Consider the following 16891-nt stretch of genomic DNA (forward strand, 5'->3'; position numbering starts at 1 on the left):
TCCACACGACTCCTTTGTCGTTTACTGTACATAGTGAAATCGCTATGTAACATACAAGCTTCTATTGGCTAGTGCTCAAAACCCTGATAGGTACGTGAAAGGCCAAGGGGCGGGACATCTCTAAACGGTTAACCAATCACAGCCAGCCAGTCAAGCAATCAGAGCAGACTGGGCTCTGGTTTCAGGCAGAGGGTGAAAAGAGGTGCTGCAGCACAGGCAGTATGAGAAAAATAAGCACTCTGTGAACATTAAAGCATGTAAATGTGTCACAGAGGCACAAAATACAGTTATGAAACAATAAATAGAGACAGATTAGGTCAATGAAACAAATATCAGGTCACAAGACAGCTTGTAATGATGCTAGAAGGTGTGTAATACAATAAAGCGAGAAGTTTATGACCCAAGATTGTACTTAAAATGATGACAAGCAGGCCTGGCATGTATTAGGCATTTTATTTCCTTCTGCTTATCTGACATCATACATAAATCATGCTTTTCATATGGCAGCAGCAACCCCCGCTTATACAATCTATGCAGATATGACATAAATAAATGTATTCACAGAACAGGAAATGTGTTTCCAGACGGTTCATTTTAAGGCAAGACTGAAAAGTAAATCATGATTGTTTATGGTCAAAATATTTACATTCACAAAGAAAAAGTAAAATAAATATTTGCATATGAAATTAAACATATAGGACACTTAGTTACACTTGGATAAATGTTCAATTACATGGAACATTTGTAAAATGAAATAAGAAATACACTTAAATATCATAATAATCCCTTCATTTTTGACACCTGAGAACTGTATTGGCTGGACTAAATTCTGACATTCACATAAGAAGTGCATTTATCCATTGCACCTGTCAGTAAGACACAAAATGTTAACATCCCTGTGTCTTCAAAGATAATTCCTACTTGTATAGACATTTAGACCGTGAAATTCCCTTTTGCTTATGTGTTCACATTGTCATGTAAATGTACAGTAAGGCACGTGAAAGCAAATATGGCTTCTTGATCAGTTGTACAATAAGTGTGTCTAAAATATCTATCACACACACTTAAGTCAGGAAGCCCTCAGAGGCAAAGAAACAGTTCATCCATTTTATAAGCCTCATCTCAATGATTTTCCTCTCCTGTGTTCAGCACCTTAATCAGGTATAAAAAAGGTTCTTCAAAAGGTTATTTTTCTAAATTTGTTAATCCACCCTCACCCATCTGTGAAAAAAATAACAGTTTTGGCAGGTTTTTCACACTTGCCTCTCAGAGCTTCCAACATGTTTTATTTTCCATTTATTTTCATATCATCGTCTGAATTCTGTCTGTGTCCTTTAATTCTTCAGCTAACATTTATAAAATCAGCTCACAAAACTGCACAGACCTGGTTAAAGAGATACAAAAAACATTTATACACAAAAAAGTACCCTGATATTGTCAGATAAACAACACGTGAAAATGCTCAGTCGCATATCAGTATGTACAGTTTGAACAGACTCTTAAAAAAACAAAAGACGGAGGAATGTGAGGTATGGAAGGCAATGGTTTACAGGCAGCATCTGGACAGAGATCACACTGCAGGGCCTGCGGGCTCAGCTGTTTCTGAGGTGTCTCCAGGGCAGACCAGTGCATTATATCTCTGGAGTATATACTGGAATTCGATTGGCCTGAGGTGAAGTCTTTCTTTAAAACTCTCCTGATAAGATAACCTGTCTGCTCTGCGAAGGCTAAAGACTAATGGCTCTCCCTGGTCACTGCACGCTATACCTGGGAGATATGCACCGACAAGAAGAATTTGGTTCTCTCTGATGTCTGGCAACATAATCTCTACAGAGCTTGTAAACTACAACCTTCTCCTTATGATCCAGTAATGTCTTTGTGTGCGTACAGTGTGTTTGTGTACTGGTAAACATCTCACTTCCACCCCAGCTCTCGCCTATAAACCCCAACCCTTTTTCGACATACACACACTTCATTCTAGAAACATACGTTATTATTATATCCCTCAACAACTCCTGCTGTCCTCCCACTGCCAAGAGGTTGCAGCTGTGATAGTTTACAACTGAATGAATCTAAATCAAAACACACTCAGAATGATACTAATGCTAATGTAAGGATAGTAGAACGGTTCATTTATTCTACTTTACTGAGAAATAGAGTACACATGTACACAAACTATGCCATTAATGAGCAGCAAACTGTTCCATCCTATGTTTTGTACTAAATTTACAAGGCACAATGTGTTGAATTTGACTTAGAAATAATCCAGAGTTGTACACAAAATCCCTCTCAATCAGCACTTTGCTTGCATTTTAGCTGTGTTTGGGACAGTTCTGGTTTGCCAGCACGCCAAATCCCTAAAAGAAACTACAAAAATGGCGGACACCGCGCTGAAAAATGAATATAGCAGGGTGCAACGCCAAGCGGAAAAAAGGACTCAATTGACCTCTTCCCCCGCATCCATTAAAACTAAAATTCCTGTTTTAATACGTGTGTGTTTTTTTCCAGATGCAGGTGTGTTTTTCATGACAGCTAACACATGTGTTATTACTTATTGCACTTTTCTCTTCTCGTCCAGCTGCAGTTAACAGCTGGAGAGATACAGATGGGGCAGCCAGACCACCATCCACTTGGTTCATAATACCCACTTTTTAAAATACTCTAAAGATACAAAACCTGAGTACAGGGATAAGAAGAGTGCTCAGTTAGCGAGTCACTGAATGTTGTCCGCTGCCACAGAGTACATTAGTGGAAGTAGCTGGATGAAATTTAAGTAACAGTTGCCCCAAATTTAGATCTGGAAGGATTGCTGAACTGACTGTTAACAACAGACTATTAAACAATTCAATAAACACACTATTCCTCTCCAAGAACTGCCCCATTGCACACAGGATTCAACATGACTAAGGTTATAGTGGCCAATCTTGCCTTAAGTAGTGAAAAAATGACCCACTGGAGACACCTCAATGGATTTGAACAGGTCTGGTGACAACAATAACATTACTGGAATAAACAGAAATTCATTAAGAAAGGATTACATGGCTGTACCAGATGAAGTCTGGTTTAAATAACTGCTAGTACTAAAAAGTCCAATTGGTAAATATCCAAATTGGAAGGCACATTCTGGTAAAAGAATCTGATAAATGGAAACTGTGTGGTTTTCACTAATGATAACAAAACATATTACAGTACAAAAATAAATTGAGAGTACAATAAATAAGACATTTCTATCCTGCTATGTACAGTACTTACACCAAGTTCATTTACACTATACATACTGGAGAAAAAGAGGTCAGGGCGGGTAGGATTTCTGAATGGCTGTAGCACCAAAGGGGAGGGAGGTCTGAACACAATAAGAACCTGAAGATGGACTGACCAGATGGATGGAAACAGATGCTGAAATAGACATGCAAACAACATTACCACTAAGTCAGTTACTTTTCAAAAACTGAAGGCAATATGGTTGTTGACTGAGCAGAAATACAGGCTGCAGTTCTATATGTTTGACACATAAAATAATTGATAGTCAGGCATCCTCACTTTTAATGATAAAAGTTAAAGGTGTATGCACACAAAATGACGAGGGTTGATAAGCATTACTGTGCTAAACTATACCAATATGATCAATAAAAACACAAATACTACATCAAATGTACTTTGTGAGTTACAGCAAGTTGGGTAACGTGTTTTGGTGGGTTTTAAGTCCTGTCTTTATTTGGATTACAAATTGTGCCTATAATAATATTGTGAAATTTAAAATACCTACCTCATCTGTTTGATGGTATGACAGTAGATCTACTCCACTGCTACAGGCAGGCTTGAGCCAGAGGACGGAGTACATTTTCCGCAGTAGCCCCCACACACTCCTGACACGCTGCTGCCATCCTGTGGACACAATGGGAATATAAGGCTTGTCTGATCTGCTGTAACAATGTGATACAAACGATGAACATGACACAAACCAATACTAAATATGCAAAGGACTATGAGGTTACTATTGCCTGGATCACGTTATGAAGCATTTTCCCCTGTCACTGATCTGTCACAGTAAAACAGAGGTTAGTTTAAGAGGTGAGTAAAGATGTAAAACATCACATTAAAAGGTAGTGATGTTTTATGCCTCTTAAATTAGGGGTACCAGGCACGTTGTATGTGGGCATCATGTATAAACTCCCGTACAGCATAATGGATATTTTGTCCAAACATCTAGCATCATAAATTGCATCAGATGAGCGTGCCAAAAGCACTATCCCACGCCATGAAAGCCACAGCGTGCAGCGAGTGGTTTGTCTGATCTCCTCTGGAGTGCTCTCCCCGTCCCCCTGTCACAACCTGGCTTTGTTTAAATCTGCCTGGAGTGCCCACAGCAGGCCGGCTGGCAGAGGGTATAAGAAAGTGAACACTTTTTGGCATCAGAATCGCCTCCTGTTTTCACCTTAGCAATATGCTCTCTCCAGCTTGAGCTCCATTTCAAAAGAGGACGGCCCTTGAGAGAGCAACTGCCCAAAAAAGGGTCCTTTTTCAGAAGGAAAGAAGTGGAGCTGGGAATACAGAACCCACTTGGGACTATGCCCACTCTTAAGCCCAGAGGACATGTAGCGAGGAGAAATGGTGGAGTCAGGGATGCAGTATTAGAGGTAAAAGAACAGAGTAGACGAGATGAGGCAGTCAAATAAAGAGAGTTACAGCTACTTGGAAAATGTGTTCTAAAAGAGTTGCTAGAGGATATTAAACACAAATAAATGATATAGAATAGTTACAGAACTCCTATAATACACTGCCCGGCCAAATGGTCACAAGCCTGTGGGGGGCAGTGCTATGATCTGGGGTTGCTGCAGTTGGCCTGGTCTAGGTTCAGCAATGTGCCCAAAGAATGAGGTCAGCTGACTACCTGAATATACTGAATGACCAGGTTATTCCATCAATGGATTTTGTCTTCCCTGATGGCACGGGCATGTTCCAAGATGACAATGCCAGGATCCATCGGGCTCAAATTGTGAAAGAGTGGTTCAGGGAGCATGAGACATCATTTTCACACATGGATTGGCCACAGAGTCCAGACCTGAACCCGATTGAGAATCTTTGGGATGTGCTGGAGGAGACCTTGCGTAGTGGTCCGAATCTCCCGTCATCAATACAAGATCTTGGTGAAATGAATGCAACTCTGGATAGAAGTAAATGTTGTGACATTGCAGAAGCTTGTGGAAACGATGCCACAGCGATTGCGTGCCATAATCAAAGCTGAAGGCGATCCAACGAATATTAGAGTGTGTGACCTTTTTTTTGGGCCGGGCAGTGTATGTAATACATTTCAACTGTTCTAACAAGAAAGGAGCCCAGTACCTCACTGTGAATGCTGTGAATTAAATATGGCATGAAAATGTGGATTATTTTGACATTATAAACCACATTATCTATTTCAACAATATTTCAGAGAGCTCAGTTAAAGTTTGTTATCATTTTAGGAGTTTTCCCCAGATAATACAGAGTGTACATATGCATCATATTGACAATACCTGTGATTTTCGTATATCAGTCACTGCATAGTTGCCCTGGGAGATCCATGAGGTTTCCTTTGCCACCTTGAAACCTGTTCCTGAGAGGTTGAACCTGAAGCGCCCCTGATAGAAGAGACAGAATAAAGAGAGAGAATGATTAGATTAGATTACATTAGCCCATAGAAATGTAAGAGAGAACATGAGAATGGCGTAGGTGCTGGATGTTTCAAGAATAAGTAAAAGTATATCTTTTTTAATCATTTAATGATAAAGTACAGTGTGGCTAATGGTAGTGTTTTGGGATATTTGGGAGGCGTACAATGGTTGTAAAAGGATGTTTAACTATAAAGCGCAGGCATTTTCACATGCCATACTGCAGCAGAAGAAGCGCAGGTGTATTAGTAACACAACTGCATACCATTATGCTGTACTGAATGCCTTTTAGTACAGCAGATTTTGTTTTATATTGACTTTCTCTAATGAAAATGTCTCATGATTTTTGTAATGTTGTCCTTGAAGGGCCAATAAGATAACAATTGGAGCAGAATATTTTATCATGCAATAGCATTTTATGGTTTTTGGAAAATTGTTACATCTATCCTTTTTTGTAATACACTTTTCCTTGTGGACAGGGAAGTTATAAGAATTGTGGGATAGATTCCCAAGGAGCCACAACTGGAATGTCATTCTTTAAGCATACATACTTATAATTTAAGTGTAGCCTTATCTAAACATGTGTGGAAATAAAAGGAGTAGATATTCAAAAATGTTGATTGAGCATGTTCAAATGTCAACATTATGAGTGAAGCTTCAACGCTCTGATCTATTCAGTTCAGCCTTACATTCAGTAAGTCTGTTCATAGGCATCCTGGCTCACTGGAATAGCTTGCTAAGATGTAAAAGACCAGAGCCATCATTAATGTTGTTAGTTGAATTAGGTTTTTTGCTGCGATGACAGTTCTATAGTCGGCGATGAGAAATCATTTCGCCTCCTGTCACATAACTACCTACCAGCTGCTGTTGTTCTCACCTGTGGACACCGTGCAGCGCTGTAGCAGTCTCCAGCTGTAGCAAAGGGAACGTTCTTGCCTTCACGGGTGACAGCAAACTGCCAATCTGTAGCTGAGGAACAGAAGAGACCAACAAGTCAATCAAATTTGTTGTGACAAATGTTCTCAGAATTAGTAGTTTAGAATGCATTGCTACAGGACCTCAGATGAGCTTCTATAATGGCAGCTTGCATCTGCAGTAATGACCTGTGTTAGTCTAAATCCAGCCTTAGTTTTAGGGTCAGCTTAATGGCAATATCAGTATAATTTCATCTACTTAGAGCAATTCTATTTAATCCCCTCAAGCCTTGTAATTGTGTGTTGCTTAAATGAACCCTGAAGACATCTTGAGCCCATTAACCCTCATGAGCACGGACATAATTAAATGGCAAAGGAAGTTCTTATTTGGGAGTAATGTGGAGTTAACACTGGCACAGGATGCTGTTGTATGTGTGTGTGTGTGTGTGTGTGTGTGTGTGTGTGTGTGTGTGTGTGTGTGTGTGTGTGTGTGTGTGTGTGTGTGTGTGTGTGTGTGTGTGTGTGTGTGTGTGTGTGTGTGTGTGTGTGTGTGTACTAGCCACTCACTGATGATGTTCATCTTGCTGAGGTCCAGGCGGACTTTGGAGAAGGTGGTGAAGCCGGCGGCTGTGTAGTCTCTCCGACAGTCACAATCCTCTCTCTTGGAGTCATTGGGTGGACACTGGGTGGGGTCATTGAGCCTGGGAAACACACACACACACACACACACACACACACACACACACACACACACACACACACACACACACACACACACACACACACACACACACACACACACACACACACACACACACACACACACACACACACACACACACACACACACACACACACACACACACACACACACACACACAAAATACCTTAGCTTAACTTTACATTTCCATGGAATTTCTTCATTTACGGAAATCAGTGCCAGGAGTCAGTTGGGTTTGGCTATTCTCATTGTTATCCTGTTCACTGTTTACCTGAAGCCAAAGATCTCTGAAAAATTCTCCCCTTCTCCTGTTGTCAAGGTAATGTACTCCTGTGGAGTCTCTGTCTGCATTCCTGCACAGTAGACCTGAAGAGAAAAAGACGAAGGAGGAGGAGGAGGGAAAGGAAAGGTGGTATCCAGAGGGAGGAAGAGTAGGGAACCATGGGTGAAGGAAGAGATGGAGGTGGTAGATTGGAAAGGAAGAACAATAATGGTGTTGAGGAAAAAGAGACGACCAAAAGATGTTATGATCCTAATGCAGATTAGCGGAGTTGGCATAGTCAGTTTGAAGGCAGTCAAAGTATTTCCTCTGACCACATCACTATGAACCGCAGCAAATATATGCCTAAATTCAAGCTAGGAGTGATGCATTTAAAGCACTTGTACTGTAAAGAAGCCCTTTACACAGTCTCAACACAGCAGCAAGATGTATTGTAAGTAATCAAAAAGTCAAGTGTTCCTCGTCCCTCATAAATAAAACCTGTTATAGCTTCATACACCATCATAAACATATTTATTAACACTTACATTTAAAAATATCAAACAAACTTTGTATCCTTGTACATAATTCGTACATTGAAGCGCTTTCAATAACACATGTCAAATTAATTGTATTTTTAAAAATACAAACAGGCTTTTAAGTGCAACCATGTGCATTTGTTGGTCAACAAAATGATATAGTCCTACCTTGAGTGCTTTTCCTTGAATATTGAGAAAGTGTTCGCTGTCGGGGAGGGGGCCGTTCAGGCTCTGGACGCCCTGACAGCTAGAAGGTAAATGGCCTTGGAGACACAATGGGAGTGTAAATAAGTCGGTATACAGCAATGTGAAGATTTAACACAGGACAGGCACTGAGGCCCTATACACACACACATGTGCACGCATGCAAACACACATTTCAGGGGTTAAGTCAGGTGTGACAAATCGCTGCATCAAATCAAAGAAAAATGGAAAGCCACTGACTCTTTGATGTCCCTTCCTACCGTTGGGAATAAATACACTGGATAGTCAATCTTTGATGTTTGCCTCGGATCATAAATATTTCACCAAAGGCCAAGTCTATGAGATGACTGGATCAAGTCAAGCCATGCCTAACACTGGAATTTGGGGTGCATTCAGTTGGCCTGTACCTAACCCTGGTCGTCTTGACCTTTGTTAAAAGAGGAGCAATCGTCTCGCAGTACTCACAGCTTAGATTCCTGCAGACTTTTCTGGCCTCTGGCATGGCCTCTTGAGAACACCTATTGCTTTCCTGACCATCTGCTGACACACACTGCATCGTCCGCTCCATCACTCCGTCACCACAGCTCACTGAGCACTGCAGGAGGGGGGAGGAGAACAGGGACAGTGTGAGAATAAAAACTTGTGGATGACAGTCACATCAGCGGTTTACATCGTCAAAGTGACCAGTGAAAAACACTCATGTTCATGGACATTTTTGTGAATGACACAAAGGTTTTATTAAAGTAAATTGTAGTCTATCATAACCAAGCTCAAATATAACATTTCAAGGAAATCTGCTAAAGAAAATGGGAGTTATTGCACATTTCCAGCTACTTCTGTTTGGTTAATAAAAGCAGTTAAGGTTTGACATTTCATCACAAGAAATAACACCTGTTTAACTTGCATGTATCAGGTTGCAATAAGTCTAGTTTTTAAAGGGTACAGAAGCCCTGTGGCAAAAATAAGGAAAAATATCTGGCGATCATTAACTTAAGAATTTATCTAAGGGTGCCTTCCACGACGCCCAAAGACACCGTGCAATTAAGTAAACTGTAATTGTTCCTCCCCTTTGTTTATGACTCTACTGTTTTATTTTTAAATCTTAATTTTGAGGTTCCTTTTTTGTGTGTGTGTGTGTGTGTGTGTGTGTGTGTGTGTGTGTGTGTGTGTGTGAAACTGGTGGGACATTTTTTATTTATTTGTTTTCACTGGTAAAAAAAAATAAGGAAAATAAAGAACCTGGCCTCAGATTATCAACACACCTTCACCCATAAGCACCGGAAAGAAAAGCCTTTTTATCAGACCCACCAAAATGTTTTGAACACTTGCCTCTTAGGGCTTCCGTATCACGGTTTAATTTAAGGAAAACACATGCATGCTACGCATTGAAAAGACACAGATAAATGACTGGACAGCATGTATAACCATGCACTCGCTCACCAGTCCCCAAATTCCAACTCTCCACTCCTGTGGCGGCTGGCATGGCTCCAGATTACAAGGCATGTAGCTCTCAGGGGGGGTCCCGGGGCAGTTGGACAAAGACTGATGGCCATACTCATAGTTGTCATTCTCAGCATGCACCTCGCTGCAGGAGACCAGACGCTGGCGGTAGCCCTGACCACAGCTGGCTGAGCACTGGAGGAGAGAATAAATCACAGGCATGAAATAAAAACAGAACACTGGATTTTAAGGTGGTGATTTTTGAAGGGTTAAGAATTTCCAATTCAGAGAAAACAGACTTTTAACAATTCAGATTTAGTGGGACTACATCACTCTCACCTCAGTGAATTCCCCTGTGATCCAGATCAGTTCACAGGCGTGGGTGTTGCAGCTCTCTATATCTGGAGGTCTGATCTGGTTGACACAGTACATCTCATGCACCTCCTGCTGGTTGTGGTCTACACACTGCAAGGCTCGTTGTCGGTGGCCTGCTCCACACGAATTACTGCACTGTAGTGGAAATAGGAAAGACAAGGGCCTTTAACAAACATGTCAAGTATAAGAATGGTAATGCAATGTAAGGAGATCCGCAGAGACTGGCAACAGCAACCCCTCTTCCACTTAGTAACAGGTTTCATTTATGAATTAAAGGTAAGACAGGCTAATTAACTGACATAAGATGCCATTTCCAGGGTGATGTATTTCTTAAAAGTCGAGCTACTTATACATTGTCATGTCTAGCTGCAACTGCATCAATACTCTTTTGGGGGATTTAACTCTCCTGTATTGTGTAATATAGGTTTTTGTGCATGTAAATAGTCTGCAAAGGCTAAAATCCCCACCCCCTGCCTGAAAAATACTGAGATTTATGTCTTTTTTTTGACGCAGTACCTTTTCCACATGGGACTACAGCATAAAGATATCAAAACAGCAGATAAGAGCTGGTGGGAAAGCACATTATTGTTTAGCAGAAGAACCTAAAGTAAGGACATGGCCAATTCCTGAAGAGATTAGACACAGTCTACTCCTGAAAGAGTTTACAGTCCATGCCTTCTACGACTGCACTCCACATTACTGTTTTACAGCCGAATACACTTGTGTTTTGACTCATTCATTTAATCCTTAAAGAACCTTTCTGACAGTTTTTTCAGAAGCGCTTCTAAGCATAATAACAACATAATCAGTCTTAAGTCTCTACCCACGTTGAATCTTTTTATTAGTGTTGCTGTGAAAGTGGTGCTCTCAGAAGAAGTTTACTCTATAGCAAGGTCAAAGCCACAGAACCAGCTGGACCTATGTCTTAGTAGATTCAGGTCCATGTAGTAACTCAATTATTAGGAAATTCAATCTGCAAGAGACGTAAGCAAAGGATCAGAGAGGCTTCCACTTGCGTCAGAAACACTCTGTGCTGTTACAAACGCAGCAGACTCCAGCTGACCTTCATCATTCTTAATTTGTTCAACACTGTCAAACAACTTAAATACCTGGAACTGCTTTTCTGAGATGTGCTGCCGTACTATGAAATAATTAATGTGCCTGATAAGTGGCTGAGTATCAGTATGTGCTGGTATTATCAACAGTGGACAAATAATTAGGTCAAAATATTTTATTCTAGGTAGGTTAGAGTAGAAAAGGTAAAATGTTGGTGCTCACCATCACCTCTGATACAGTATGTGTAGATTGACTCCACAGTGAACTAAGTGTATAAAACACATTCTGTAGGCATGTTAACCCATGCCAGGTGAATCCATGTAATTACCTCCAGCTTTAAAGTGAAGGCTCCAAACACTTCTCCAGAATAATTAGACTCTCCTTTGAGAGGAGACATTTCATGCTGCTCAATGACCCAGATTCAACATCACTTGAACACGGTGAAGCTCCTGCTGCAGCTGCCTCTTCTAATAATCCAAACTCTCAACAAGGGTCTATAGCCTCTAGCCAATAGAAAATTGCTGGATGTTACTCAGCAGGAATGTACCCATTAAATAAAGCCTGGGTATGACTGCCAACTTTGCTTGTTCTGGGTTGAGAGCAGACAAAAGATGGATAACAGTGTAAATTAATACACGATTTAAAATAGAGGATCAATAATGTCGATTTTTGGGAATTTTATGTTTAGAATTGGGAGGAGAAATAAAACATAAGAAAGAGTTTAAATAACAAAAACTCAACAAAGCTGCTTCACTAGAACTATTTAGAGGTGCGATTAAACTGGCTAAAAAGGACCGAGATTTGAACCTTTTTGTTCTTAAAAAGCAAAAAAAAACAACGTAACTGCATTTTGCTAAATCCCAATTGGTGCACAGCTGTATTTTCAACAGAGACTCACCAATCCTACAAAAGAGGATTATGTGAAATAAGTTTGAGATCTGACCAAAACATTTTTTTTTTTAATTAGTTAGACTTCTTTTGAACTTTTTTTTAAAATTCTGGCATTAATCTCATAAAATAACATACACTTTAGGTCTGATTTATATAGAATAATTATTATAAAAAGTTACTTCAGGGGCCTTTAACACAACTTTTATTGTAGAAGCTTGTTAACGTTTAGATAAGTACCATTAATGCCTCACAAGTGTTCATTTACTTTAATTAGTGGTGCAATACAGTATATGCAAAAAGTACTCATCTTTTTTTACTTGGAGAAAAGCGAATTGGCCAATCAAGATTAAGATCGGATATCCTACGAGGCTTTGCCTGTGTTTAAAAAAAATCTGGAGGATCATCTGATTTTCATGAGGGCCATGCAGCAGCAGCTCCCCTCCTCCCCCCCCCCCCCCCCCTGACCGCACTGCCTCCGCCTGAAGCAGCCACTCACACTTCAGATATGACAGAGTTCATTCATCCTCGCCCTGTGGAGACTAAAGCTGCTTGTTTCAACACACAGTTCGCCACGCAGCTTACCGTCTGCCACTCTCCTTCTCTCCACCGGTAACGGGAGGGGCAGTCGGCCATCCGGCAGCTCTGGCTGGAAGCCGGTCTGGAGCGCTGGGAGCAGCCGCTCTCCTGCGGGCTGCGCCGGTCTCCGGCCCGGCAGAACACCTCACGCCGCTGGACGCCGTCCCCACACGATGCGGAACACTGGAAACGGGACAGGTAAGTACTTTCAAAACCTGGGTTTAACTTTTTTGTTTTACTGCATGTCAAATAGTCTAACATAATTCTTGTTGTGTGACTCTCGCGATGCGCATTGAACCACGTGTGTTTAATTGTCTACGGGTGGCCCATATCCCATTTGTTTCTTATCTATGGTGTTATACTTGCATGTATCATGACGATTAATAAAGCATATATGTCAAAGGAGTATTCTAGACTCGAACCAATACCTATTTAACCTGTTTTATTGTTTTTCTACTGTTCACACATTCTGTCTGATGTAATGCACATTTGATTTTAGTTGTAATACACCATGAGACCTTGGCTTTCCAACTGTTATTTTAACACTATATATTGAGTTCATAAAGGCATGGTGTATTGATGAGTACTTTGAGGAAAGTTTGCAAAGATTAAATAACTGTGAAAACACCTCCTTGTTTATTTCTAAGTGATATGGTTTATATTAACTAATGTTCTTTTTACAGAAATGGGAAGAAATTCAAGTTGGAAACTTGAAATCAGAAGGATTGTGAAACCATGTTTGTAATTGAAGTGTTTTGCTTTCTGCTTTAATACAGGACATATTTTTACATAACATAAAACATGTCAAAAAGCTTTTTTATTTTCTTAGAATTCTGTTCAGCCATTAACCCGATCACATGATTTGAGCAAGATGAGATTTGAAGGGGATCTGGAGCATCATCACTCATATTTTTGCAAGTTCAAAAATGTTGTATATCATTTACTCCCCCAGTGTAACTATGAATTTTTGAGGAAACTTTGTCTCACACGCCTCTGTGATTAATGAAAAATCCAAACTATATCAACACATCACTTTACCAACTGTCACAGCTTAAGTATAATCAAGGTCTAATTTGCCCTGCTCATGATCACTCAACCTCAATATTTAACACACTTCTGCATGAACACTCTCACACTTGCACTTGCCTTGTCCGAAGCTTCGTTAAAATAAATGTTTGGGAATATGTTTTTCATTTCAAGTTCTGCTGTTGTGAAACACGGCCGAGATTTACTTCAATTGATCAGACATTTCCTTCGTCTTGAATTTTTTGTTCACCATGGAGTCAAGCCATAAATCAAAGTTTCATTCAAGAATACAAGGTAACAGGGTGAGTAACTTGCATACAAAGTCCTTTAAAAGGTGAACAAAATGAAAAACAGATGATTCAAACTGAGGTTTCAGAGTTTCTACATGAATCAGACATATTTACAAGTTTAATCATATATGAAACAAATGTGCATTATCTTGGCAGCCTGCTAAATCATGGGTTAACATACCATACTTGACTGGGAGTGTGTTTGTAATTGCATACTGACATGCTGCATACTTATCAGTGTGTACTGCGTACTGCATGCTAATATGACTATTAAGTATGCCATTCCAGCCGCCTGTGCACACTGTTATAAACTCAAGCAATACGGCATCTCTGACTGTACAGTATCTATCACACCTCAACAGTCCAAGCTACCATAAAAAAAAAAGAATTTGCAAACTACTTTATATTTCTCTGTCGTTATCAAACATGTAGAATATATTTCTACACAAGAATTATATTTGCGAGTTCCTGTGTTTTCCACATTTGTAAGCACTCTGTTGCTGGCTGGTGCCAAACAATCTGCCTTAAAGTTTGAACAGGCGCAATGCATTTAGGGATATCTGAGTAAGTCCAGTAGGCTCACGCCCCACAGACTCTTGCTTATCTAGTTTAAACTTGGGCATTTCTTGCATACTGAAAATCCCAGAGTATGCAGTTGTGGGCTATCTACTCACATTTACATCATACTTCGTATGAATAGTATGTAAGCATCTGATTTCTACACAGCCTCGTGCGGAGTATCATTTTCTCCTGGCATGAGTCCTTCTCCACAGCTGTTTCAGAGCAAACGCACATCCTCTTTGACATGTGGAGCACAGATGTGGCTCTGTGCTCGGACTCTTGGCCAGTGGGGTGAATTCAGCAACAAAAAAAGAGAAGATGACAGGAGGGAAGGACTGAGAGAAAAAAGAGAGACATGGAGAGTTAAGGGAGAGGAAGAAAAATGCTCTGCAGCAGCCCAGGTGCACGTTGTGAGTGTGTCTGGCATGTTTAGTAGGGCATTCAAAGAAAAAAGACACATGTGGTTCCCATTGGGGAGACAGAAGATAGAGAGGGGAAAAAAGGGCTTGAAAGAAAAGGATCCGTATGGGAAAAAGCAACATTGAGATGAGAATTAAAGAGAAGAGAACATTTAGAGATGAGAGGGGTAGATTAACACTGGATCGACTTAGAGAGGGGTGCACATCCATCCTGTTGTCGTACCCACTGCACTGTAAAGTTATGCCCCAGTATACACTATCTTTAAAAACCCTATTAGCAGGCACCCTGGGTCTGTGCTGCAAACCACTGTGTGATCTGTAAAAGCTTAGTTAGTGGTCTTGCATGGTGCATTAACACAGTCTAGCTGCAGATGTTTACACACATATACTTGCCAGCAAGCTGGTAAGCATTAAAAAGAAAAGAGAGAGAGAGAGAGCTTACTGGCCTGGCAGCGTGAGAACAAGAGTGCTAAAGGAGTGTTTTATAGCAGGGTCAAAGAGTCCTACCTCTCCCCAGTTGCCTGTCTTCCACTTGAAGCATTGACCACCTTTGCAGCGCCTCTGCTTGCTGGGTTTGGGGGACAGATGCTGGCAGCTCTCTTCTGAGACGGGGCGACCTGACCCGGTCACACAGACCACCTTCCGGGACTTAAACCCTCTTCCACAGGAGGAGGAGCACTGCAACATGTATAAAAAAAAAGAACAAGTGGAATTAAAGTCAAAAGGTAAGTTTTGTAGTGCAACTTCAAAAATAAATTCAGATGTTAAAAAGCATTATTTGGTTTCATAGTCTGAATAAACATGGAAAAAAAGGGAGATTATTGCACAGCTTTGATTAAAAACAAGCATTTATTGAACACGAGTAATTTGTGGATGACTTTCAGACTGGAAAAAGGGGTGATATGACACCCAGTTCCACGTGGGTAGGTAGTCCAATGGCAAAGCGTGCCCGATCACACCGGCAGCAGTTTGTTTCATATCCGGGTTCACCAAGTTACTGAGAGTCTAACACGGTGTGACAGGCAGACACACACACACACACACACACACACACACCAATGTTACAGGAGGGCGTGGAGAAGGGCTGGCCTGTGCTCGATCAAAGGGGGCGTTGCATGAGGGGATGGATGGGAAGCGACAGTCTCAGAGTTGAACGAGTATGCAACCCAGCGTGTGGTTGCTGTCCTGACCAGTGACAGACTGTAATAGACAGCAAAATACTGTGACCTCCGACCTCATTCAGGGGGGGAAAGACTCACTAAAGGAGGGGCTAATAAAATGCTTGGAATTTCATTTGTAATGTGTAATACTCAGTTTTAACTGCTGTCAATTAATACAAATGAAAATGTATGATTCTGCTCAAAACGAGAGATGAGTCCTAGATCCGGTGTACATTTTATGCAGATATTGTTGTGAATCAGTTTTAATAAAATATTATACTGACTGTGTTGCCTTTATGTCTTTAGAATAGCACTTCTCATTATGAATTGAAGCACACATGACTAGAATACTTCCCGGTTGATGTAATAAGTCACTTATAGTCCTTCTAATATATATCCCCATTGACAGATTGTATTTGTAATGGCTGACATATAAGGAAACACATTTGGGTTAGATGAAATGTTGCAAATCACAGGGGCATTCAGAAAAGGTCACTAAAGTTTAGACTCTGCCAGGCTGTTTTTGTTCACATCTGGTTTATATACTTTTTTTTTTACAAGGGCTTTCCTGCTGTTCTAATGTACTAACATGGAGCAGAAAAACCTTGAGAATCTCTACAAATGAGTCAAAAATAAAACACCATGTGGACATGCACTCCTACAAGCAGTGTTCTTTGACTTTGCCCAACTCCTGTCCTACTATATCATAAATACACTATATAAACAACTTTATTTGCATACATTTTATTTGCAGGAGGTAGAGCAGGTCGTCTACTCGTTCTGTACACACGTGAGTCATTAACCATAGC

The 16891-nt window shown here is 40.6% G+C and overlaps 1 protein-coding gene across 1 annotated transcript in view; it reads right to left on the reverse strand.

Annotated features, from left to right (window-relative positions):
* Positions 1–451: 451 nt before the first annotated feature.
* The window catches only part of adamts9 (ADAM metallopeptidase with thrombospondin type 1 motif, 9), a 43818-nt gene continuing 27378 nt past the window's right edge, over positions 452–16891 (reverse strand). Inside the window, exons 29-40 of the mRNA XM_063911326.1 lie at positions 15430–15600; positions 12633–12809; positions 10068–10238; positions 9729–9923; positions 8754–8883; positions 8253–8347; positions 7558–7652; positions 7133–7266; positions 6529–6620; positions 5517–5621; positions 3767–3885; positions 452–3396 (exon numbers count right to left, since the gene is read on the reverse strand). Of these exons, the coding sequence (XP_063767396.1) occupies positions 3796–3885; positions 5517–5621; positions 6529–6620; positions 7133–7266; positions 7558–7652; positions 8253–8347; positions 8754–8883; positions 9729–9923; positions 10068–10238; positions 12633–12809; positions 15430–15600 (1455 nt within the window). The 3' untranslated portion in view covers positions 452–3396; positions 3767–3795. The remainder of the gene's footprint in view (positions 3397–3766; positions 3886–5516; positions 5622–6528; positions 6621–7132; positions 7267–7557; positions 7653–8252; positions 8348–8753; positions 8884–9728; positions 9924–10067; positions 10239–12632; positions 12810–15429; positions 15601–16891) is intronic.

Source organism: Eleginops maclovinus, chromosome 20 (genome assembly GCF_036324505.1).
Source record: "Eleginops maclovinus isolate JMC-PN-2008 ecotype Puerto Natales chromosome 20, JC_Emac_rtc_rv5, whole genome shotgun sequence".
In the NCBI taxonomy this organism is placed as follows: Eukaryota; Metazoa; Chordata; class Actinopteri; order Perciformes; family Eleginopidae; genus Eleginops; species Eleginops maclovinus.